This window comes from Lasioglossum baleicum, unplaced genomic scaffold (assembly GCF_051020765.1).
Source record: "Lasioglossum baleicum unplaced genomic scaffold, iyLasBale1 scaffold0039, whole genome shotgun sequence".
In the NCBI taxonomy this organism is placed as follows: Eukaryota; Metazoa; Arthropoda; class Insecta; order Hymenoptera; family Halictidae; genus Lasioglossum; species Lasioglossum baleicum.
In genome coordinates, this window is record NW_027469099.1 from 688,680 (window position 1) to 716,033 (window position 27,354).

At 48.6% G+C, this 27,354-nt stretch overlaps 1 protein-coding gene across 1 annotated transcript; it reads left to right on the forward strand.

The window, feature by feature from the left end:
• The first annotated feature begins 2,634 nt into the window (after positions 1 to 2,634).
• On the forward strand, positions 2,635 to 3,318 carry LOC143219528 (uncharacterized). Its single transcript, XM_076445465.1, has one exon. The coding sequence runs from the start codon at positions 2,635 to 2,637 to the stop codon at positions 3,316 to 3,318; it is 684 nt and encodes a 227-aa protein (XP_076301580.1).
• Positions 3,319 to 27,354: the final 24,036 nt, after the last annotated feature.

Consider the following 27,354-nt stretch of genomic DNA (forward strand, 5'->3'; position numbering starts at 1 on the left):
AGAAAAAGTAGAGGGGAGAATAGAAGAAATGACGAGGGGGAAAAAAGAAGTGGGAAATAAAGATAGCGAAAGAGGGATAGGAGGAGGATTAGGAGAAGACGATAGGAGGAGAATTAGGAGAATAGAAATCATACAAGATAGGAGAGAAAGAGAGGAGAAGAGGAATAATATAATAATTAGAAGGATACAGATAGAAGGAAAAGATTTGAAAGAAGAAGTAAAAAAGGTATGGGAATCAATGGGAGTCAAAGATGAGGGAATAAAAGAGATAGGGAAGTTAGGGAAGGTAGGCAAGGATGGGAGTGGGATGGTAAGGGTCAAAATGGTAGATATGGAACAAAAAAGGAAAGTAATGCAAAGAAAGGGAAATTTGAAAGGTAGGAAAGAATGGTTAGATGACGACCTAACGGAGGAAGAAAGGAGGGCCAGGTGGAATATAGAAAGGGAAGCGCAGAATGAGAGAGTGAAAGGAAAGAACGTACAGGTGGGATACATGAAAATGTGGGTGAATGGAAGGATCAAGAGATGGAATGAAATAGAGGAAGATTGGTTTGAAGAGCAGGGTAACGGGGAAGGGGGGAGGGGAAATGGGAGGGAGAGAGGGGAGGGGGAAAGAGGAAAAGCACAGGGTACAAGTTAGTGTTTTGGAATGTGGCAGGGATGGGGAATAAGGATGCAGAATTCTGGAAAGATTTGGAGGAATGGGATGTAATGGTATTAATGGAAACATGGGTAGAAGAAAAGGGGTGGAAACAGATAAAGAATAGGTTGCCAAGAGGATATATATGGGAAACACAATGGGCGAAGAGAGTAGAAAAAAGGGGGAGGGCAAAAGGGGGTATGTTAATGGGAGTGAGAAAAGAGATAGAAATAGAAAGAGAAGAAGGGGGAATAAGAGAGGGGTTGATGACAGTTAAGGTGAAGTTAGAAGAAGAATGGTGGGAGGTGATAGGAGTTTATGTAAATGGAGACTTGGAAAAGAAGCTAGAGCAATTAAGTGATTGGATGGAGGGGAGGAAAACAGGCGAAAAGGTGATTATAGGGGGGGATTTTAATGCGAGGACGGGAAGGGAAGGGGGGGAAGTAGGAGAGGAGGAAGAGGAGAAAGAGGGGAGGGGGAGTAGGAAGTCTAAAGATGAGAAGGTAAACGGGGAAGGAAAGAATCTATGCAGGTATATAGGAGAGAGAGGATGGGGGATTTTGAATGGGAATGTGAAAGGGGATGAAGAGGGGGAATGGACTTATGTAGGGGCGAGAGGGAATTCAGTAATAGATTATGTGTTAGGGAATGAGGGAACAAGAGAAGGGGTAGAAAGGTTGGAGATAGGGGAAAGGGTGGACTCAGATCATCTACCACTGATAGTGTGGATGAAAGGGAAAAGAGGGGGGAAGAAGAGGAAAGATTGGGGAGGGAGTGGGAAAATAAGGGGGTACTGGACAGAAGAAGAGGGGAAAGAATTCAGAGAAAGATTTGGGGAGAGAGGGCAGGGGGAGGGGGGAGTAGAAGAAGAATGGAAAGGACTAAGGGAAAAAATAAAAGAGACAGTGGGGGCTATGGGGAAAAAAGAAAAAGGTAGGAGAAGAGGTTGGTGGGATGAGGAATGCATAGAAGAAAAAAGGAAGGTGAGGGAGGAATTGAGGGAATGGAAAAAGAAGGGGGGGAGGGTAAGAAATATAAAGAAAGGAAGAGGGCATATAGAATGTTGTGCGAGGAGAAGAAGAGAATAGAGAGGGAAAAATGGGAGAGAGAGGTAGAGAATATAAGAACAGAGAGACAGGTATGGAAAGTAGTGAATAGGGAAAGGAGAAGGGAAAAGAGAATAGAGGAAGGAATAAAGATGGACGAATGGGACAATCACTTTAAAAATGTATTAGGAGGAGTATCATGGCGGGTGAGAATAGGGGGAGTCGATAGAAGAGGGAAGGATGAAGAGGAGGAAATTAAAAAGTGGGAGGTAGCCAGGGTAATAAAGGGATTAAAGGAAGGGAAAGCAGCCGGGGGGACGGGATTCCAAATGAAGTGTGGAGGCATGGAAGGAAAGAGTTAGAGGAGGGGATATGGAATATATGTAATAAGGTTTGGAAGGGGGAGGGATGGCCGGAGGACTGGACAGAGGGTATTGTAGTACCAATAGCCAAGAAGGGAGACAGTAGGGAAGTAAAGAATTATAGAGGAGTGACTCTCACGCAAACGGCATACAAGATTTATGCAGCGGTACTAGCAGAAAGATTGAGGGAAGAGGTTGAGGAAAAAGAGATGCTGCCTGCAAGTCAGACAGGTTTCAGGAAGGGGTTAGGTTGTATAGACAACACTTATGTTTTAAATTATCTGATAAACAGGCAGGTGAAGCGGAAAAAAGGGAGGCTAGCAATATTATTTATAGATCTGAAAGCGGCGTTTGACTCCGTGGATAGGGAGACCTTAGTAAGGGCGATGAGAAAAAGGGGGGTGAGAGAAGGGCTGGTGGGGAGATGCCAGGAAATGTTAAGAGAAACGAAAAATAAAGTGAGACTGGGGGAGGAGGTAGGGGAAAGTTTTTGGACGGAAAGGGGGGTCAGACAAGGGTGTCCGCTGAGCCCACTGTTGTTTACCTTATTGATAGCAGACATAGATGAGGAACTAGAAAAGGGAAGATGGGGGGAGTAAGGTTAGGGGATAGAAAGGTATACACGTTGGCATACGCAGATGATATAGCCATGTTGGCAGAGGATGAGGAAGGGATGAGGGGGATGATAAGAACACTAGAAAGATATTTAGAGGGGAAAAAGTTGCAACTGAATGCGGAGAAATCGAAGGTGATGAGATGTAGAAAGGGTGGGGGGAGATGGAAAAAAGTGACATGGAGGTGGAAGGGCAAAGCGGTTGAGGAGGTAGGGGAATATAGGTACCTAGGGTACACATTATCTAGGGATGGGGGGCAAAAGGCACATGTGGAGGACAGGATAAGGAAAGGGGCAGCGATAATGGGACAAGTATGGGGAATAGGAAAAAGAAGATTTGGAAAGGACTGGGGTAGGAGAATTTGGCTATTTGATAAATTAGTATGGGCGGTAATTAATTACGGGGTAGAAATATGGGGGTGGAAAGAGAGGGAAGGCATAGAAAAGTTACAGGAGAGGTACCTAAAATGGGTATTAGGAGTGGGGAGGACAACACCGGGATACATGGTAAGGGAGGAGCTGCAAAGGGAACTGTTAAGAGGAAGGGCGGGATTGGGGGCGTGGGGTTACGAGAAAAAGCTAGCGGAAGGAAAAGGGGGGAATTGGCAAGGATATGTTGGGGACAGATTAGGAGAAGAGACAGAAAGGGAGGGATAAGGGATGGATGGGAAAAGGAGCGAGGGGATTTCTTTGAAGAAAAGGGGTGGGATACGGAGGAGATGAACAAGTGGTTAGAGGAGAGAAAAGAAAAGATAAGCGAGGAAATTATAAAAAGGGAAAAGAAAAGGCAAAAAGAGGAAAGATGGGAAAGAATAGCAAACTCAAGATCTAATAAATGGTATGGGATGGTAAAGGGAGAGGGGTTACCGGGTTATTTGAAAAAGGGATGGGGGGAGAGCAGATGGCAAAGGGTGGCAAAATTCAGATTAGGAAATGAAATGAGGGGGGATAGATACTGGTTGGAGGATGAGCTGAGAGTGTGTAGAGTGTGTGGATGGGAAAAAGAGACGTGGGACCATGTGTGGGAAGTGTGCATGAGAGTGGACGAGGAGAATGGATGGCAGGAGAGAATGTGTGAGGTGTTGGATGACGAGGGAAATGGGGAAGAGTGGATGAGGAAGGTGGAAGATTGGAGAGAGAATGTGAATGAAAGGAGGGGAATGGGAGAGGTACGGACGGAAAAGGAAGGCCGAAAACAAGAATGAATAAAATATTATACATTATAGGTTTTATATGTGCATATTATATCATATTAGAAAGAATGTGTAGTACACATATATATGTATGTATATGCATGTAAATATATATATGTGTGTGTATATATATATGTATATGTGTATATGTATGCGGAATATATTGTGACTCTTGCTCTCCCTCTCTCTATAGCGATAGCGTATAGGTTAAGATAGATATAAGTTAGTTGATAAGTTAGAAGAATAAGAAAAAATTTGTAAGAAAGAAAGAATGAGTGATTGAGATAGAGGAATGATAGAAGAATTGTAACCTTAAGGGGAAACAATAAAGATATACATACATATTCTATATTATAAATTTTATCTTTATCTTTTATTCCCCTTTATTTTGCCACCCCTTCTTATGTTTGTTGTGTTTTGTCCATTGTATTTATTTACTTATTATTATTTATTTATTTATTGACTTTTATTTTATCTATTTTATCTATACACGTTTTCATTTATTGATTTTATCTTTTATTTTATCGTATTTTTAAGTTTTACGCGGGTCGACCAGGGGGGTGGGACGGGGGGAGGGGACAGACACCAGCCGGAACTCGCCTCTGTCCCCTCCTTGTCGCATGCGGAGAAAAATACAATGCAGCGTGTACGAGTATTTGCACATGTATAAAAATCGGATGGCGCGGTAACCAAAATTCTAAATCATACAGCACAAGTTGCAGCAATGCATGCGCATAAGTTAAATTACCTGCATACCGCCGTTTCCTCAAACTGTGTGTTCATAACTGGCACTGGGAGGATCGCAGTGCCACCACTGCGAGGAGGCCCAGGACTCTGCGCGGCATACGCTGGAAGAATGTCCAGCGTGGTCGGCACCGCGCAGAGACCTAAGGGGCGTTATCGGGATGGACCTTTCGTTGCCAGTCGTGGTCGACCGCATGATCGGCAGCGAGAGGTCAAGAGCAGCTTTTGCCTCCTTCTGCGAGATTGTGATAACGCAGAAGGAGGCAGCGGAGAGGGAGAGGGAAGCCGACCCCCTCTCCGCCAGGAGTCTAGCATCGGCGGGGCAACCCAGACGAGGCCGACGGCCCTCAGTAAGGGGCCGCAGACGTAATGGCGGCGGTGGGACTACTTAGTACTTCCAACGCCGCCAAGGGGGGCTGGCCGTTAAGGCGCCCCCGGGGTGGGCAGGTCGCTGGGGGCGAGGTGGAGCAATAATCCCCTCTCCGCCTCTACAAAGATGCGACCTGCCGGTCGACCCCCCTCCTTTTATTTTATAATATTTCATTTTATTCTATATATATTTTATATTCTATATTATAAATTTTATCTTTATCTTTTATTCCCCTTTATTTTGCCACCCCTTCTTATGTTTGTTGTGTTTTGTCCATTGTATTTATTTACTTATTATTATTTATTTATTGACTTTTATTTTATCTATTTTATCTATACACGTTTCCATTCATTGATTTTATCTTTTATTTTATCGTATTTTTAAGTATTATGCGGGTCGACCAGGGGGGTGGGACGGGGGGGGGGACAGACGCGAGCCGGAACTCGCCTCTGTCCCCTCCTTGTCGCGTGCGGAAAAAAATACAATGCAGCGTGTACGAGTATTTGCACATGTATAAAAATCGGATGGCGCGGTAACAAAAATTCTAAATTATACAGCACAAGTTGCAGCAATGCATGCGCATAAGTTAAATTACCTGCATACCGCCGTTTCCTCAAACTGTGTGTTCATAACTGGCACTGGGAGGATCGCAGTGCCACCATTGCGAGGAGGCCCAGGACTCTGCGCGGCATACGCTAGAAGAATGTCCAGCGTGGTCGGCACTGCGCAGAGACTTAAGGGGCGTTATCGGGATGGACCTTTCGTTGCCGGTCGTGGTCGACCACATGATCGGCAGCGGGAGGTCAAGAGCAGCGTTTGCCTCCTTCTGCGAGATTGTAATAACGCAGAAGGAGGCAGCGGAAAGGGAGAGGGAAGCCGACCCCCTCTCCGCCAGGAGGTTAGCATCGGCGGGGCAACCCCGACGAGGCCGACGGCCCCCTGTAAGGGGCCGCAGATGTAATGGCGGCGGTGGGACTACTTAGTACTTCCACCGCCGCCAAGGGGGGCTGGCCGTTAAGGCGCCCCCGGGGTGGGTAGGTCGCGGGGGGCGAGGTGGAGCAATAATCCCCACCCCGCCTCTACAAAGATGCGACCAGCCGGTCGACCCCCCTCCTTTCATTTCATAATATTTCATTTTATTCTATATATATTTTATATTCTATATTATAAATTTTATCTTTATCTTTTATTCCCCTTTATTTTGCCACCCCTTCTTACGTTTGTTGTGTTTTGTCCATTGTATTTATTTACTTATTATTATTTATTTATTTATTGGCTTTTGTTTTATCTATTTTATCTATACACCTTTTCATTTATTGATTTTATATTTATTTTATCGTATTTTTAAGTTTTATGCGGGTCGACCAGGGGGGTGGGACGGGGGGGGACAGACGCGAGCCGGAACTCGCCTCTGTCCCCTCCTTGTCGCGTGCGGAAAAAAATACAATGCAGCGTGTACGAGTATTTGCACATGTATAAGAATCGGATGGCGCGGTAACAAAAATTCTAAATTATACAGCACAAGTTGCAGCAATGCATGCGCATAAGTTAAATTACCTGCATACCGCCGTTTCCTCAAACTGTGTGTTCATAACTGGCACTGGGAGGATCGCAATGCCACCACTGCGAGGAGGCCCAGGACTCTGCGCGGCATACGCTGGAAGAATGTCCAGCGTGGTAGGCACCGCGCAGAGACCTAAGGGACGTTATCGGGATGGACCTTTCGTTGCCGGTCGTGGTCGACCACATGATCGGCAGTGAGAGGTCAAGAGCAGCGTTTGCCTCTTTCTGCGAGATTGTGATAACGCAGATGGAGGCAGCGGAGAGGGAGAGGGAAGCCGACCCCCTCTCCGCCAGGAGTCTAGCATCGACGGGGCAACCCCGACGAGGCCGACGGCCCCCTGTAAGGGGCCGCAGACGTAATGGCGGCGGTGGGACTACTTAGTACTTCCACCGCCGCCAAGGGGGGCTGGCCGTTAAGGCGCCCCCGGGGTGGGCAGGTCGCGGGGGGCGAGGTGAAGCAATAATCCCCTCCCCGCCTCTACAAAGATGCGACCTGCCGGTCGACCCCCCTCCTTTTATTTTATAATATTTCATTTTATTCTATATATATTTTATATTCTATATTATAAATTTTATCTTTATCTTTTATTCCCCTTTATTTTGCCAGCCCTTCTTATGTTTGTTGTGTTTTGTCCATTGTATTTATTTACTTATTGTTATTTATTTATTTATTGTCTTTTATTTTATCTATTTTATCTATACACGTTTTCATTTATTGATTTTATCTTTTATTTTATCGTATTTTTAAGTTTCTTGCGGGTCGACCAGGGGGGTGGGACGGGGGTGGGACAGACGCGAGCCGGAACTCGCCTCTGTCCCCCCCTTGTCGCGTGCGGAAAAAAATACAATGCCGCGTGTACGAGTATTTGCACATGTATAAAAATCGGATGGCGCTGTAACAAAAATTCTAAATTATACAGCACAAGTTGCAGCAATGCATACGCATAAGTTAAATTACCTGCATACCGCCGTTTCCTCAAACTGTGTGTTCATAACTGGCACTGGGAGGATCGCAGTGCCACCATTGCGAGGAGGCCCAGGACTCTGCGCGGCATACGCTGGAAGAATGTCCAGCGTGGTCGGCACCGCGCAGAGACCTAAGGGGCGTTATCGGGATGGACCTTTCGTTGCCGGTCGTGGTCGACCACATGATCGGCAGCGAGAGGTCAAGAGCAGCTTTTGCCTCCTTCTGCGAGATTGTGATAACGCAGAAGGAGGCAGCGGAGAGGGAGAGGGAAGCCGACCCCCTCTCCGCCAGGAGTCTAGCATCGGCGGGGCAACCCCGACGAGGCCGACGGCCCCCAGTAAGGGGCCGCAGACGTAATGGCGGCGGTGGGACTACTTAGTACTTCCAACGCCGCCAAGGGGGGCTGGCCGTTAAGGCGTCCCCGGGGTGGGCAGGTCGCGGGGGGCGAGGTGGAGCAATAATCCCGTCTCCGCCTCTACAAAGATGCGACCTGCCGGTCGACACCCCCCCTTTTATTTTATAATATTTCATTTTATTCTATATATATTTTATATTCTATATTATAAATTTTATCTTTATCTTTTATTCCCCTTTATTTTGCCACCCCTTCTTATGTTTGTTGTGTTTTGTCCATTGTATTTATTTACTTATTGTTATTTATTTATTTATTGTCTTTTATTTTATCTATTTTATCTATACACGTTTTCATTTATTGATTTTATCTTTTATTTTATCGTATTTTTAAGTTTTATGCGGGTCGACCATGGGGGTGGGACGGGGGGGGGGGACAGACGCGAGCCGGAACTCGCCTCTGTCCCCTCCTTGTCGCGTGCGGAAAAAAATACAATGCAGCGTGTACGAGTATTTGCACATGTATAAAAATCGGATGGTGCGGTAACAAAAATTCTAAATTATACAGCACAAGTTGCAGCAATGCATGCGCATATGTTAAATTACCTGCATACCGCCGTTTCCTCAAACTGTGTGTTCATAACTGGCACTGGGAGGATCGCAGTGCCACCACTGCGAGGAGGCCCAGGACTCTGCGCGGCATACGCTGGAAGAATGTCCAGCGTGGTCGGCACCGCGCAGAGACCTAAGGGGCGTTATCGGGATGGACCTTTCGTTGCCGGTCGTGGTCGACCACATGATCGGCAGCGAGAGGTCAAGAGCAGCTTTTGCCTCCTTCTGCGAGATTGTGATAACGCAGAAGGAGGCAGCGGAGAGGGAGAGGGAAGCCGACCCCCTCTCCGCCAGGAGTCTAGCATCGGCGGGGCAACCCCGACGAGGCCGACGGCCCCCAGTAAGGGGCCGCAGACGTAATGGCGGCGGTGGGACTACTTAGTACTTCCAACGCCGCCAAGGGGGGCTGGCCGTTAAGGCGTCCCCGGGGTGGGCAGGTCGCGGGGGGCGAGGTGGAGCAATAATCCCGTCTCCGCCTCTACAAAGATGCGACCTGCCGGTCGACACCCCCCCTTTTATTTTATAATATTTCATTTTATTCTATATATATTTTATATTCTATATTATAAATTTTATCTTTATCTTTTATTCCCCTTTATTATGCCACCCCTTCTTATGTTTGTTGTGTTTTGTCCATTGTATTTATTTACTTATTGTTATTTATTTATTTATTGTCTTTTATTTTATCTATTTTATCTATACACGTTTTCATTTATTGATTTTATCCTTTATTATATCGTATTTTTAAGTTTCTTGCGGGTCGACCAGGGGGGTGGGACGGGGGGGGGACAGACGCGAGCCGGAACTCGCCTCTGTCCCCCCCTTGTCGCGTGCGGAAAAAAATACAATGCCGCGTGTACGAGTATTTGCACATGTATAAAAATCGGATGGCGCGGTAACAAAAATTCTAAATTATACAGCACAAGTTGCAGCAATGCATGCGCATAAGTTAAATGACCTGCATACCGCCGTTTCCTCAAACTGTGTGTTCATAACTGGCACTAGGAGGATCGCAGTGCCACCACTGCGAGGAGGCCCCTGGACTCTGCGCGGCATACGCTGGAATAATGTCCAGCGCGGTCGGCACCGCGCAGAGACCTAAGGGGCGTTATCGGGATGGACCTTTCGTTGCCGGTCGTGGTCGACCACATGATCGGCTGCGAGAGGTCAAGAGCAGCGTTTGCCTCCTTCTGCGAGATTGTGATAACGCAGAAGGAGGCAGCGGAGAGGGAGAGGAAAGCCGACCCCCTCTCCGCCAGGAGGCTTGCATCGGCGGGGCAACCCCGACGAGTCCGACGGCCCCCTGTAAGGGGCCGCAGACGTAATGGCGGCGGTGGGACTACTTAGTACTTCCACCGCCGCCAAGGGGGGCTGGCCGTTAAGGCGCCCCCGGGGTGGGCAGCTCGCGGGGGGCGAGGTGGAGCAATAATCCCCTCCCCCCTCTACAAAGATGCGACCTGCCGGTCGACCCCCCTCCTTTTATTTTATAATATTTCATTTTATTCTATATATATTTTATATTCTATATTATAAATTTTATCTTTATCTTTTATTCCCCTTTATTTTGCCCCCCTTCTTATGTTTGTTGTGTTTTGTCCATTGTATTTATTTACTTATTATTATTTATTTATTTATTGACTTTTATTTTATCTATTTTATCTATACACGTTTTCATTTATTGATTTTATCTTTTATTTTATCGTATTTTAAGTTTTATGCGATTCGACCAGGGGGGTGGGACGGGGGGAGGGGACAGACGCGAGCCGGAACTCGCCTCTGTCCCCTCCTTGTCGCGTGCGGAAAAAAATACAATGCAGCGTGTACGAGTATTTGCACATGTATACAAATCGGATGGCGCGGTAACAAAAATTCTAAATTATACAGCACTAGTTGCAGCAATGCATGCGCATAAGTTAAATTACCTGCATACCGCCGTTTCCTCAAACTGTGTGTTCATAACTGGCACGGGGGGATCGCAGTGCCACCACTGCGAGGAGGCCCAGGTCTCTGCGCTGCATACGCTGGAAGAATGTCCAGCGTGGTCGGCGCCGCGCAGAGACCTAAGGGACGTTATTGGGATGGACCTCTCGTTGCCGGTCGTGGTCGACCACATGATCGGCAGCGAGAGGTCAAGAGCAGCGTTTGCCTCCTTCTGCGAGATTGTGATAACGCAGAAGGAGGCAGCGGAGAGGGAGAGGAAAGCCGACCCCCTCTCCGCCAGGAGGCTAGTATCGGCGAGGCAACCCCGACGAGGCCGACGGCCCCCTGTAAGGGGCCGCAGACGTAATGACGGCGGTGGGACTACTTAGTACTTCCACCGCCGCCAAGGGGGGCTGGCCGTTAAGGCGCCCCCGGGGTGGGCAGCTCGCGGGGGGCGAGGTGGAGCAATAATCCCCTCCACCCTCTACAAAGATGCGACCTGCCGGTCGACCCCCCTCCTTTTATTTTTTAATATTTCATTTTATTCTATATATATTTTATATTCTATATTATAAATTTTATCTTTATCTTTTATTCCCCTTTATTTTGCCCCCCTTCTTATGTTTGTTGTGTTTTGTCCATTGTATTTATTTACTTATTATTATTTATTTATTTATTGACTTTTATTTTATCTATTTTATCTATACACGTTTTCATTTATTGATTTTACCTTTTATTTTATCGTATTTTTAAGTTTTATGCGGGTCAACCATGGGGGCGGGACGGGGGGAGGGGACAGACGCGAGCCGGAACTCGCCTCTGTCCCCTCCTTGTCGCGTGCGGAAAAAAATACAATGCAGCGTGTACGAGTATTTGCACATTTATAAAAATCGGATGGCGCGGTAACAAAAATTCTAAATCATACAGCACAAGTTGCAGCAATGCATGCGCATAAGTTAAATTACCTGCATACCGCCGTTTCCTCAAACTGTGTGTTCATAACTGGCACTGGGAGGATCGCAGTGCCACCACTGCGAGGAGGCCCAGGTCTCTGCGCGGCAGACGCTGGAAGAATGTCCAGTGTGGTCGGCGCCGCGCAGAGACCTAAGGGGCGTTATTGGGATGGACGTCTCGTTGCCGGTCGTGGTCGACCACATGATCGGCAGCGAGAGGTCAAGAGCAGCGTTTGCCTCCTTCTGCGAGATTGTGATAACGCAGAAGGAGGCAGCGGAGAGGGAGAGGAAAGCCGACCCCCTCTCCGCCAGGAGGCTAGCATCGGCGGGGCAACCCCGACGAGTCCGACGGCCCCCTGTAAGGGGCCGCAGACGTAATGGCGGCGGTGGGACTACTTAGTACTTCCACCGCCGCCAAGGGGGGCTGGCCGTTAAGGCGCCCCCGGGGTGGGCAGGTCGCGGGGGGCGAGGTGGAGCAATAATCCCTTCCCCCCTCTACAAAGATGCGACCTGCCGGTCGACCCCCCTCCTTTTATTTTATAATATTTCATTTTATTCTATATATATTTTATATTCTATATTATAAATTTTATCTTTATCTTTTATTCCCCTTTATTTTGCCCCCCTTCTTATGTTTGTTGTGTTTTGTCCATTGTATTTATTTACTTATTATTATTTATTTATTTATTGACTTTTATTTTATCTATTTTATCTATACACGTTTTCATTTATTGATTTTACCTTTTATTTTATCGTATTTTTAAGTTTTATGCGGGTCAACCATGGGGGCGGGACGGGGGTAGGGGACAGACGCGAGCCAGAACTCGCCTCTGTCCCCTCCTTGTCGCGTGCGGAAAAAAATACAATGCAGCGTGTACGAGTATTTGCACATGTATAAAAATCGGATGGCGCGGTAACAAAAATTCTAAATCATACAGCACAAGTTGCAGCAATGCATGCGCATAAGTTAAATTACCTGCTGTGACGTGGCAGTTTTGCCAACGTCACCCGATGCCGTTTATCGGAAGACCGGGTCACCCTCTGGCAGCCTAATACGCGAGAGGCGCCGTGGCGAGCGCTCGCCCTGGGTGCGAACGAGACCCATGGGCGAGTTCTAATATTTTTGAGCGTCGCGCCAATTGCGCGACGCGTATCTGCAGGACCGTAGTCGGGCCCCAGGGGGGACCCGAAGCACCTCTCCCGCCGAGGAATGCACAGAGACCGGCGCCGGCGACAATTACAACACCGCGAGGAAAGAGGAATCGACGGGGCACAGGAAAATCAACCTGGAGGCGCCGACAAGGACGGACGAGGCCAAGCAAGGAATCTCAGCAGTCTTACCGTCGCCTCATCCGGAGAGAAACCGGATCGCTGCCGGATTGGCTCCTGTCGATCACCTCTGCGGGAAGCAGCCAATACCTACGCGACGCTGCCGGAGAACCACCGAATCGCCGAGCGCCAGGGACCGTCACGCAGGGCTAGGCCCTGTCCGAAAATCTATCCGCGATAGGTCGATCTGCGTGCGGGGGGATCAGAGCGGCAAGGGGGGGACGCTTCTCTTCCGCGTTCCCGAGACGCGCAGCGAAGGATCACTTCTTCGTTAGCTCGAGACATCGAAAGTCGCGAATAGAATTTGTACGACTGCGTAATACCAAGTCTTTTGTAAACCTGACGAAGTGAGCTGCCGGTTCGAGGGACGAGAACGCTGACGAACCATCGTTGCCCTGGGTAAGCTTTCGCCAGTTCTCATTTCGATAAAGTGATCTTTCTCGCGTTGGCTCGGTAGTGTGTCGTGTCCGCGATCGCGTCGTAGAAACACCGATCTGATTTCGTAGCTGCCGGTATTCGAGACGGATTCGAAGTAATCCGCGAGGGGCGAGAATCCGGTGTGTAATAGACGCGCGGGGAATATATTTCGCGGGTGCCCGTGCTAGAGGTCGGATGGCGAGGACCCGCGTGTAGACTTAACCTCGCTACGCGCGGCGAAGGAGGAATTGCGAGCATCGGGCACTATTATGTTTTCGAGGATCCGCGCGTCATTGTCGTTATTATTCGAACCTCGAGTCGTCCCACGGTGCGACGCAGCCACGTGCTCTCGTCGTATTTCCGCAACTTGTTCTGCCGACGAGAAGCTTATAATAACGCGTATTCCATCCGAATTCGGGCGTGGAACGCGAAGATCGTGAACGCCGACGTTAAAATCACGTTGCTGCCGGATTCAGAGCGTAAAGAGAAGGACCGTAGACGGTCAAATCGCGCGTGCGACGGATCGCCGTCGCCGACCACCTGTCACGCGCCGGCTAACCTCAAAACGCTGCCGGTCGTTGTCGGCAGCCGTTCTGTAATCATCGTCGACCGAATAAAGTTGTGTTAGCCGAATCTCTGAGTCGTTATTGCGTGAGAAACCTTCCCGCCGCGGGGAATGCCTCGTGTTCCACCCGCGTAGAATCCTGCGACCATTCGTATCTCATCTTCGCGTAATATCGATTGTCGCGGGCTCGTATGGGTGTCTCTCGTCGTGTTTAATAGCGAATTTAGCGTGGCATCTTCTGTGCCTGGCGCCCGAACTTTACGTAAGAGATCTCGAGAGACGACGAGCCTGCGTACAATTTTTGTCCCGGGTGGACCACGTTTCGCGCGGCCGAGCGTGGCCCGGCGGTATCGCTTGTAAATACCCGGAGTCGCTATCGTTTCGCTAAGAAACGAGAAACGACGTGACAAATTTGGCGCCCGAACAGGGACCTCTCGCTGAAAGAGCGACTTGTAAAAGGGCTGTTTCGAAAAGAGATACGCGGAACTACGCGAGGCTCTCACGTAATATTCGACTTTTTCAATTTGCTTCTCGTCGAACGAACAAAGTCGGTACGCGAGCGAGGCCGTACAGGCGTCGAAAAACAAACACCCGTTCCGACCGTGAAACGTTTACGACCTTCGCAGAGCCAACGAAGCGAGCACATTTCTTATGTTACCTTGTCCTCACTGGAATTTATTTGATTTGTTGTGGTAGTGATTGAATTTAATTGCGGATGTAAATTTCCGAAATTGATTTCAAATCCCGCTGCCGGTTTTGATTGTGTATTATTGCATCTGATTATTCGATTGGATTCATTTATTATATGATACTTGAAATATTTTTTTTGCTGTGTAATTTTGCTGTGGAACGCACCTCGAGCTGAGAATAACTAGCAACGCGATCAGTTGTCTCATGCGCAATTCTGCTCAAGGAGAATGGTAAACTGTTCTCTGTAAGAGGAGATTGGGCATGCGATTTCGGTGAGAGGTTTCTAGTAGATTCCATGATGTTCGGGGTGGAAATGAACAATTTTGACTTCATTGATTACACTGTCCAACACCAAATTTTATTTCAATATACTGTTGGGTCCTTCTTATAGAGTTTTTTGCGCTGATTCCGAATCTGGTTTTAATTTTTTTCCTATACGTCCAGTTTTTGAGAAAATGGAGTTTTAAAAAAAGACATATTTTTCAACTTTAAACAAATATTGCGATGTTATTATAAAAGATATTGAATTGTTGTTTACAGCAAAAGATTCTGTAGACTTTCCCGAATACAGTGATATCCAATATTAATACATTATGATTGTTTAAACATGTTTAAACAATGATTAAAGACGGAGATGCACCACTTTTGCACCAATTTTTGCGGATATTTTCGAATTTATCTCAAAAAATAAGGGTCCAGCGAAAAATTGAACTATACCACGCGAAAGAGCAGACTTTTATCTTGAGAAACCCCCCTGTGAAGTTTGCATGGTCCACGTTTTTACCGAACCAGAAAGCAAAATATCTTCGCCCGACATGCGTTGACGCCAGTGGTGCTCTTCCACTAGCGGGGTCGTTCGTCGGGATACGGCGCGGCGCGCTGCGGTGAAACGGCGCGTGGCTATAAGCGCGCAATTATGTCAGCTTACTTAAATGAAATATTTTATTAAATGTTATATTATTGTTATTTATTATTTATTAGTATATTTATTCTGTATAAATTATTTTTGTATTTTTTAATGTTAGTCTATCGTTTATAGTATATTTAATACAAAAAATACCTTTTGTAACAAAAAAATAATTTATTCACACACTACACTATTACACTATTTACAATGCTAATATATATGTGTACACTATTCAGATATAATACACTATATCGATTTAATATGGAGCAAACTATTTTAATTATATATTTAAGTCAATAAAAATAGTCCCGTTTATATTGTGTTTGGACTTATTTTACTCGGAAGAATCTCGAGTGTTCATTGGCACTATAATTACAATACATAGATAAGACGACAATTACTGAAAATAAAATTTTTCAGTCACCGCATTGCAGACTTTCCTTACATTGTATGTATTCCGTTGTCCGTAGACCGTCATTTATTTCAAAATATGTATCGTGTTGGTTCTTAAGAAAACTGATGCCAGAGTTCAGTTTCGGCTTTGTGTTTGTTGAAATCAGTCGTGTCAAGCATTTCAAATCTGCATTGCTACGTATAAAACTTCATAAAAAACATTTATAGTTATTTATAGTATTTTAGTTGTTCTGTATATAATATATGTATTTTAGTAGTGTATTATATCTGAATAGTGTACACATATATATTAGCATTGTAAATAGTGTAATAGTGTAGTATGTGAATAAATTATTTTTTTGTTACAAAAGGTATTTTTTGTATGAAATATACTATAAACGAGAGACTAACATTAAAAAATACATAAAATAATTTATACAGAATAAATATACTAATAAATAATAAATAACAATAGTATAACATTTAATAAAATATTACATTTAAATAAGCTGACATAATTGCGCGCTTATAGCCACGCGCCGTTTCACCGCAGCGCGCCGCGCCGTATCCCGACGAACGACCGCGCTAGTGGAAGAATGGAAAATATTTTGCTTTCTGGTTCGGTAAAAACGTGGACCATGCAAACTTCACTGGGGGGTTTCTCAAGATAAAAGTCTGCTCTTTCGCGTGGTATAGTTCAATTTTTCGCTGGACCCTTATTTTTTGAGATAAATTCGAAAATATCCGCAAAAATTGGTGCAAAAGTGGTGCATCTCCGTCTTTAATCATTGTTTAAACATGTTTAAACAATCATAATGTATTAATATTGGATATCACTGTATTCAGGAAAGTCTACAGAATCGTTTGCTGTAAACAACAATTCAATATCTTTTATAATAACATCACAATATTTGTTTAAAGTTGAAAAATATGTTTTTTTTTCAAAGCCATGATTTTCAAAAACTGGACGTATAGGAAAAAAATTAAAACCAGATTCGGAATCAGCGCAAAAAACTCTATAAGAAGGACCCAACAGTATATTGAAATCACAAAAAAAGTTGAAATTTGTTGGACAGTGTTATCTGACATTTTGATTAATTCGGTCTTCCCCGTGCTATTTAGTTATTGGTCGTTCGATTATTTCTCTACCTTTGATATTTATTCTTCCGTATTTGTTCTTGTTATTTATTTATTCGGGTCATTGTCTTTATTTATTATTGGAAAATTTTTTTTTTCTCTCGTACATTCGTGTTTAAATTGTAAATATAAATTGTAAATAATTTTGAATTTTCGGGTGAGAATAGCGACTACTCTTCTTTACTTTCTCTACTGCTTCTCTCTCTTTCTCATTTCATACTTCTGTTCTCTTCTCACTCTTCTCTTTCGTTTCCTCTACTTTTCTTTTCTCTACTTCTCCTACTTGCTGATTCGACCCTCTCTGACTTTCTCGCTATTCTCCTCATTAGAATCTAGTTTTGTTTTCTGTGATATCTAATTTATTTCGTGTGATCTATTTATTCTTTTTGTAATATTTATGTCGTGGTCGGTCTTAATTTATTGAAAATTTTTTTTTGAACTGCGGCTCCGACGCGTTCGGACCCCAGTATAGCATAGAGGAGACCCCATATTATGTAAACATTTGAAAATTATTGTTGGATTTTGTGTATATTTTTTTTTGTGTGTGGTTCCTCTGTTACGGAGGGACCCGATATAAACTGTGGTGATGGACGGGGCGTGTTAAGGAGCTGTGCCGTCGTAAAGAGTAACGTCACGTGTCGTTTTGTTGTCATCGTTAGAATAATACTACGCTCACAAAATTAAAATTCTTTTGCGATACGGGCTAATAGCTGCCGGAAGGAGCGGCCCTTTGCGATCACCTGAGGGTGATAAAATTATTTGTGGGACGATATTTTGCTGCCGGTTTGGAAAGCTGCCGGGCAGAAACGTTCATTAGCGAGATCGTTGAACGATCACCAATTTTGGATTTGCGATAGACTTTTGCGAGTTACATCGGTACGGTTTTGTGAGAATTGCTGGAGAGGTTGCGATTTGTCGAGAGAATATATTCACGCTGCCGGGATAGGAAAGCATTTAGGCCACCCGGTGTAGTACTATCGGAATTCGAGAATTTTTTTTTGAAGCGCGTGTTGTTAGCGAGACGCGGTCGAGACTGGGTTCCTTTTGTTCGCGCGTTGGGAAGCGAGACCTTCGAGAGGGATTATCTCGCCCGAGTACGACCCGCAAAATAAACAGGCCGTGTTTATTGCCGGGGCAGATTAGGACGAGATTAGGAAGTCGAACGGTCAAGGGTTTTGCGCTGCCGGGAAACCATGTTGGATCCGGGCCGACCGGAGGGGGACGAATACGACTATTTTTCCCAGAACGAAGATGGCGCGGACGGGGATGATAATCCGGACGCGATAACCTCGGACTTGGAGCGGGCCGAGGAGGGGAGGTCGCCACCGCGCAACTTCAATCTACCGGTACCGCTCTTCGATAGAAAAACACCTCAACCCTCGTATTCCCCTCCGCGGGATACCGAAGAACGGAGGCCGGAAACTTTCCCTAGAACCTCGACGCAGCCCTCCCCGGGTATCAGCGGGGAAATGTATTGCCGGGGGACTCCGTTAACGGAGGTCATGCGGCGGTGGCGTACAAAATTTTCCGGGGCGCCCGGGGAAGACTCTGCAGCCTTCCTCGAACGCCTCGAGGATCACCGGAGAAACAGCAACATCACGGATAGATATTTGCTCCGCTGCCTGACCGTTTGTTTGGAGAGTACGGCATTACACTGGTACAAGAGGAGGGCCGCGGAAATAGATACGTGGACCGAGTTCGTGCACGAGTTCTGGGATTATTTCGGCGACCCGGACTATCAGGACACCTTAACGCGAAACATTAAAGATCGTTCGCAAGGGGAGCATGAACCCGTTCGCGACTACCTCACTAGCATGGGAGGGATGTTCGATAGATTAGTACCACCGTGGCCGGAGGATAAGAAGGTGAATCGGACATACTGGGGAGCGAAGCCGCTCATTAGAAACGCGATTTCGTTAGCCAATATCACCAGATTCCCTCAGCTGGAGAAGGCGTTAATAGTGGCTGAACGCGAATCCGATAGTCAGAAATTAAAACGTAATCCGAAGCCATCAGAGATGGCCCATCCGATATTCGCGTATGACCCCAACCGCCACGCCTCTCATAAACAACCGGGGAGAGGGAGGAACGTGCAATTCGAATACGCAAACGCGATAGCTGCCGGAAGTGGCGAAACGAGTAACCGATCACCCAACCCCGAATACGGAAAATCCCGTCTCGGACCGGGTAAACGGGACTCTTTAGCGCCGTGCGCGAAAAATTTTTCAGCTGCCGGGCGAAGGGAATCGGGCTGCCGGTCAGAGTCGAGGGACCAATCGTATAGAACCCCACCCAGGAAACCGGGAGAAACCGCGAACACCGAGCGGCGAACGGGACCGACGCGCGACAGACAACGCGCCACCGGGGATTCGTCGTTCGAGTGCTGGAACTGTCGGAAGATAGGACATAGGTCGCGGGATTGCCGGGAAGCCCCGCAAATACATTGCTACGGGTGTGGAGCGCCGGGCATAACCAGACAGAGCTGCCGGAAATGCGAAAGGTCAGCGGGAAACGGGGGGAGGAGTTACTCGAAGGGGCCAGAGGGACTCCGCCGGAATTAGTATCGGCCCGAGTATTACCATTCGGAGAAAAGAGACCGCCACTATTAACTGTCGAAACACTGATAGGAACGCTGCCGGTTCGCGCCTTAGTGGATTCGGGTTCATCTATCACTTTCGTGAGTCGAGACGTAATAGATCGGGTAGGAGACGGGGTAATTTCCATGGAAAATACAGGAAAACCCTGTTACTTCCTACTCGCCACGGGGACAATCGATCGAGCAGTCGAGCGGGCCCATTTCGTATTGAAAATCGGGAGGAAGGAACACCGGATCTCGGCGCGCGTATTGGATCATCTCGTGACCCCTCTCCTTTTGGGTACGGATTCGATTGCACTCTTCGGGATTGTTGCGGAGTTTCATAAGGCAATCTGGTATTTTGCGTCTCACCCGGATGAGAAATTTCCCTTCGATGACGCTTCGCCAGCCGCCGTATGTTGTGGGTTACAGATCTTGAGTGATGCGGAACAAGATCAGTTAACGAAATTCCTCGAGACCGAGCTGCCGGAGTTTAAAAAGATCAAGGGATTGACCGACTTGATCAGCCACCGAATAGACGTGGACGGTCACCCACCCATTAAACAGCGCTATTATGCCGTCTCTCCGAAGATTCAGGAGGCAATTTACGCCGAAGTTGACACCTTACTGGCGGACGGCATAATAGAGCCGTCACAGAGTGGCTGGTCAAGCCCAATAGTCATGGTTAAAAAGCCCAACGGGAAATATCGTTTCTGTTTGGACTTTAGAAAGGTGAACGAGGTCTCGAGGAAAGACGCGTACCCCTTACCGCTCATGACTCAGATATTGGATAAACTGCGATCCGCAAAATACATCTCGACCCTCGATCTCAGTCAGGCCTATTTTCAGATCCCGTTGGAATCGAACAGTCGCGAGATAACCGCGTTTACGGTGCCGGGTAAAGGTCTTTTTCATTTCCGTAGAATGCCGTATGGGCTGACAGGAGCCCCGGCTACATTTCAACGATTACTAGACCGTCTGATTGGGCCTGAGATGGAACCCCACGCGTTTTCTTATTTAGATGACGTAATCATCGTCACAAAAACGTTCGAGGAACACCTAGTCTGGTTGAAACGCGTGTTAGACCGAATAAAAGCTGCCGGTTTGATAATTAACCCAGAAAAATGCGAGTTTTGCCGCGCTGAGGTACGTTATCTGGGTTTTGTTGTCAGCAGAGAAGGCTTAACGGTCGATCCGGATAAAATCCAACCGATTGTGTCGTACCCAGCCCCGAAGAACGTGAAGCAAGTGAGGCGTTTCTTAGGGATGGCTTCCTGGTATAGGAGGTTCATCCCGGGATTCGCTACACTTGCGGAGCCGTTAAACCAACTGCTTCGGAAGGATTGCGAGTGGGTTTGGAAGGACGGACAGCAATCCGCCTTCGAAACCCTCCGCGAAATGATAGCTACCGCACCGACACTATCCTGTCCGGACTTCGAAATACCATTTACGGTACAAACCGACGCGAGTACTGTCGGGTTAGGCGCTGTGCTGACACAGGAGATCGACGGTACTGAGAAAGTAATTGCATTCGCGAGTCGCGCTCTTACGCTGCCGGAAAGAAAGTATTCGGCCACGGAGTTGGAATGCTTAGCGATAGTCTGGGCGGTACAGAAATTTAGGCCGTATCTGGAGGGGTATAAATTCACGGTGATCACGGATCACAATAGCTTACGGTGGCTGCGCAAATTACAAAACCCCTCGGGGAGGTTGGCGCGATGGGCTTTACAACTCCTCGAATACGACTTCGAGGTCGTATATCGGCAGGGTGCCCTCAACCGAGTGCCGGATGCACTCTCGCGAGCGTATGAAGGGAGGGAGGTCATCGAGGGGGAAGTAGAGATTGCGGCTGCCGTGCGTGCGAGGTGGTACGAGAGCAAGTTCGCGGAGGTAGAGGGAAACCCCCAAAAATTTAAGGACTGGTCGATTCGGAATGGGGAATTATTTTGCCGGAGAACCGACCCCCTGATCGCGGAGACCTTAGGTCGAGATGGGGACGAGTGGAAATTGGTGGTCCCCGAGGAGCGCAGGACCGAGATCTTGCAGGAGGCACATGATGGTCCCCAAGCCGGACATTTAGGTATCGAGAAGACATACCACCGCGTCGCGATCAGATACTACTGGCCGGGCATGTACCGAACAAAGGCGGAATACGTAAGACGCTGTACCACTTGCCAGCTGACGAAGGTGGAGCAGTCGCTCCCTTCGGGGCTGATGGGTCGGCGCCGTATCGACATGCCCTGGTCAGTAGTCGCTGCCGATATCATGGGACCATTCCCTCCTAGCAAGTCCGGTCATGCATACCTCCTCGTGATGCAGGACTTATTTACGACCGGTCCTAAGATTGCGGAGGCCCTCGAAAGCCTCATCTTTTCACGGTGGGGGACACCAGATGTGCTCCTCACCGATAACGGGACGGAATTCGCAAACAAATGTTTGCAGGAGTTAGCGAGAGAATACGGCATTCGTATTACTACGACCCCTCCGTACCACCCGCAGGCAAACCCCGTGGAAAGAGTCAATCGAATCTTAAAAACCATGATGGTGGCGTACATCGGGAGGGATCACCGAGAATGGGATGTCCACTTAGATAAATTCAGATTCGCGTACAACACGGCGCATCATTCGGTTCTAAAGACTTCTCCAGCATTTTTAAATTTCGGGCGAGAGCCGAGGCCAGCGAAATGCTTGCGGGCGAGCAGCGAGCCGCCGCTAGAATTAGATGTCGAATCCACAGAACAGTGGAAAGGCAGGGTTGCCCAACTGCAAACGTTACGCAGTTGGGTTGTAGAAAATCTGGAGGATGCGTACAATAATCAGGCGCGGTATTATAACGAAAAGCATAGGGATGTAGAATTCGAGGTCGGGGATAAAGTAATGAAAAGACAAAGAATCCTTTCATCTACGGCACAGCACGTCGCGGCAAAATTAGCCCCAAATACACCGGTCCCGTCGTGATAACGCGAAAGTTATCACCAGTGGTATATGGGTTGTCGACCGAAGACGGCAAAGATTTGGGGAAAACGCACGTCAGCGACCTTAAAGCGTACCGTCCATCATACGCAACAGAAACAAGTAGCTGAAAGTTTGAGGTTTTCCCACAGTATTCAGAAGAACCGCTGCCGGATGGAAGGGATTGCCGGAGTAAGAGGAGCTGCCGGGACCATGACGCCCATTGGAGAGCTGTGCGCCGCCCTAGAGCGGATACATGGTACCGAGGACTGGGGAGCAGTAAGGGGGCTGCTACAAGAGTATTTGGCGAGGGGTCACCAGAGGACGGTGACAACTCAAACCCCACCGCAACGGCTGCCGGAGTCCGAAAGGACCAGGACATCGGTCTACAAATCGGCCGACGACCGGCCAGAATCGGACCAATGGAAGGTCGAAATAATAGAGGACCTCGATGCGACCCTCGAGGAGATCGAAGATCTACCCGAAGACCTGCCATCAAAGGGAAAGGACGAACCACTGCCGGAAGGATCGAACGAGGAAGTGGGAGAGCCGCTGCCGGAAGGTCCCGCCAGACCAACCGAACCCCTAGTATGGGCGGACGAATCGGAGGAGGCAGAACCCAACGACCCAAGAACGACGGAGAACACCACGTCGGAGGCGGCCGAAGCGATCCAGGCTGCTGGCTCGATGCAGGGTGACGAAGCTAAGGAGACTGCAAAACCCGCGGGGGCGGTCCAGCCACCAGAGGTCACTGGATCGGAGGAGGCTGTCGAACCCGCAAAGGTTACCAGCCCCACGGAAACGGCCAAGAACAAGACACTGCCGAATACGGAAAACCAACAGCCGGAGGACGGCAATGACTTTGCTTGGGTCCACCGGCAGGGATTGGCCCGCCTAAGACTAGAAAGGGCAAGGGCATCAGTCATTGATAGAGGGGACACCGCTGCCGGGATGACAACGGAGGAAGAGCCACCAAAGGCACCGACACCTCCGCCGGGCACCTCCAGGAATACAGGAAAGGAAGCTGCCGGAAGACCAGAAGGCGCAACGCCCGTTTGGGTTTACTCCAAAGGGTCCACCGTACCAAAGCTAGAATGGTTTGTACCCACCCCAGAACCGGGAATGGAAGCACCCAAGGCCCGAAAGGCCCATCCAGTAATAAAGGGGAGGTCGGAGGAACCCCGAACAACACTCCGCAAAGCAGGACCAGGTCGGAGATACACCGAAGAGGACCTAAGGGCCAGACAAGAAGGGTGCTGGAGCTGTGGTTCCCACGATCACCGCCAAAGAAGCTGCCGGAACCCAAGGAGCGACTATTGCTTCCGATGTGGGCGCCCCGGATTTTCGGTTAAAACGTGCCCCTTGTGCGGGCCACGTTGGAAGGTGGGAGGCCCACACGACCCTTGGTAGTGCCGGGTAGTCAAGAGGGGCGATCGGAGTCGCGAAAAGGAGACGAGGGGGGAAAAAGAAAGGTTGTTTTGGGTGGTGTGATTTTTGTTGGCTGCCGGAAACCGGAAGACTGATTAGCCGTAAGAAAAAGTTGTTTATTTTTGTATTACCAAGGAACTATTAAAACGGCCATAGCTGCCGGCAGTAAGAAAGGCGATAAATGGTCTCTTGTCATTTCATTCCCGAAGCCCACCTCGAACCCGTTTACGTGACTTTAGCGATGTAAAGCGAGCGTTTCAGATAGCTGCCGGTAGAATAGAAGGCCTCGTCCGAAACACTGTACATGTGAGCGTAAGTATTTGTTTCTGTTATCGTCTGGGTAATGGTGCACGGGTATTGTGTTTGTCGAAATACCGAGGAACGACCGAGGTCGAGCGTTCGCTACCGAGCCTGCCAGAGATCTGGCGCAGGCTTCCCACGGGTATGACCCGGTCTCTCCCAGGGGGGGAGGAGTTGTGACGTGGCAGTTTTGCCAACGTCACCCGATGCCGTTTATCGGAAGACCGGGTCACCCTCTGGCAGCCTAATACGCGAGAGGCGCCGTGGCGAGCGCTCGCCCTGGGTGCGAACGAGACCCATGGGCGAGTTCTAATATTTTTGAGCGTCGCGCCAATTGCGCGACGCGTATCTGCAGGACCGTAGTCGGGCCCCAGGGGGGACCCGAAGCACCTCTCCCGCCGAGGAATGCACAGAGACCGGCGCCGGCGACAATTACAACACCGCGAGGAAAGAGGAATCGACGGGGCACAGGAAAATCAACCTGGAGGCGCCGACAAGGACGGACGAGGCCAAGCAAGGAATCTCAGCAGTCTTACCGTCGCCTCATCCGGAGAGAAACCGGATCGCTGCCGGATTGGCTCCTGTCGATCACCTCTGCGGGAAGCAGCCAATACCTACGCGACGCTGCCGGAGAACCACCGAATCGCCGAGCGCCAGGGACCGTCACGCAGGGCTAGGCCCTGTCCGAAAATCTATCCGCGATAGGTCGAACTGCGTGCGGGGGGATCAGAGCGGCAAGGGGGGGACGCTTCTCTTCCGCGTTCCCGAGACACGCAGCGAAGGATCACTTCTTCGTTGGCTCGAGACATCGAAAGTCGCGAATAGAATTTGTACGACTGCGTAATACCAAGTCTTTTGTAAACCTGACGAAGTGAGCTGCCGGTTCGAGGGACGAGAACGCTGACGAACCATCGTTGCCCTGGGTAAGCTTTCGCCAGTTCTCATTTCGATAAAGTGATCTTTCTCGCGTTGGCTCGGTAGTGTGTCGTGTCCGCGATCGCGTCGTAGAAACACCGATCTGATTTCGTAGCTGCCGGTATTCGAGACGGATTCGAAGTAATCCGCGAGGGGCGAGAATCCGGTGTGTAATAGACGCGCGGGGAATATATTTCGCGGGTGCCCGTGCTAGAGGTCGGATGGCGAGGACCCGCGTGTAGACTTGACCTCGCTACGCGCGGCGAAGGAGGAATTGCGAGCATCGGGCACTATTATGTTTTCGAGGATCCGCGCGTCATTGTCGTTATTATTCGAACCTCGAGTCGTCCCACGGTGCGACGCAGCCACGTGCTCTCGTCGTATTTCCGCAACTTGTTCTGCCGACGAGAAGCTTATAATAACGCGTATTCCATCCGAATTCGGGCGTAGAACGCGAAGATCGTGAACGCCGACGTTAAAATCACGTTGCTGCCGGATTCAGAGCGTAAAGAGAAGGACCGTAGACGGTCAAATCGCGCGTGCGACGGATCGCCGTCGCCGACCACCTGTCACGCGCCGGCTAACCTCAAAACGCTGCCGGTCGTTGTCGGCAGCCGTTCTGTAATCATCGTCGACCGAATAAAGTTGTGTTAGCCGAATCTCTGAGTCGTTATTGCGTGAGAAACCTTCCCGCCGCGGGGAATGCCTCGTGTTCCACCCGCGTAGACTCCTGCGACCATTCGTATCTCATCTTCGCGTAATATCGATTGTCGCGGGCTCGTATGGGTGTCTCTCGTCGTGTTTAATAGCGAATTTAGCGTGGCATCTTCTGTGCCTGGCGCCCGAACTTTACGTAAGAGATCTCGAGAGACGACGAGCCTGCGTACAATTTTTGTCCCGGGTGGACCACGTTTCGCGCGGCCGAGCGTGGCCCGGCGGTATCGCTTGTAAATACCCGGAGTCGCTATCGTTTCGCTAAGAAACGAGAAACGACGTGACAAATTTGGCGCCCGAACAGGGACCTCTCGCTGAAAGAGCGACTTGTAAAAGGGCTGTTTCGAAAAGAGATACGCGGAACTACGCGAGGCTCTCACGTAATATTCGACTTTTTCAATTTGCTTCTCGTCGAACGAACAAAGTCGGTACGCGAGCGAGGCCGTACAGGCGTCGAAAAACAAACACCCGTTCCGACCGTGAAACGTTTACGACCTTCGCAGAGCCAACGAAGCGAGCACATTTCTTATGTTACCTTGTCCTCACTGGAATTTATTTGATTTGTTGTGGTAGTGATTGAATTTAATTGCGGATGTAAATTTCCGAAATTGATTTCAAATCCCGCTGCCGGTTTTGATTGTGTATTATTGCATCTGATTATTCGATTGGATTCATTTATTATATGATACTTGAAATATTTTTTTTGCTGTGTAATTTTGCTGTGGAACGCACCTCGAGCTGAGAATAACTAGCAACGCGATCAGTTGTCTCATGCGCAATTCTGCTCAAGGAGAATGGTAAACTGTTCTCTGTAAGAGGAGATTGGGCATGCGATTTCGGTGAGAGGTTTCTAGTAGATTCCATGATGTTCGGGGTGGAAATGAACAATTTTGACTTCATTGATTACACTGTCCAACACCAAATTTTATTTCAATATACTGTTGGGTCCTTCTTATAGAGTTTTTTGCGCTGATTCCGAATCTGGTTTTAATTTTTTTCCTATACGTCCAGTTTTTGAGAAAATGGAGTTTTAAAAAAAGACATATTTTTCAACTTTAAACAAATATTGCGATGTTATTATAAAAGATATTGAATTGTTGTTTACGACGAGCCTGCGTACAATTTTTGTCCCGGGTGGACCACGTTTCGCGCGGCCGAGCGTGGCCCGGCGGTATCGCTTGTAAATACCCGGAGTCGCTATCGTTTCGCTAAGAAACGAGAAACGACGTGACACTGCATACCGCCGTTTCCTCAAACTGTGTGTTCATAACTGGCACTGGGAGGATCGCAGTGCCACCACTGCGAGGAGGCCCAGGACTCTGCGCGGCATACGCTGGAAGAATGTCCAGCGTGGTCGGCGCCGGGCAGAGACCTAAGGGGCGTTATTGGGATGGACCTCTTGTTGCCGGTCGTGGTCGAACACATGATCGGCAGCGGGAGGTCAAGAGCAGCGTTTGCCTCCTTCTGCGAGATTGTGATAACGCAGAAGGAGGCAGCGGGGAGGGAGAGGGAATCCGACCCCCTCTCCGCCAGGAGGCTAACATCGGCGGGGCAACCCCGACGAGGCCGACGGCCCCTGTAAGGGGCCGCAGACGTAATGGCGGCGGTGGGACTACTTAGTACTTCCACCGCCGCCAAGGGGGGCTGGCCGTTAAGGCGCCCCCGGGGTGGGCAGGTCGCGGGGGGCGAGGTGGAGCA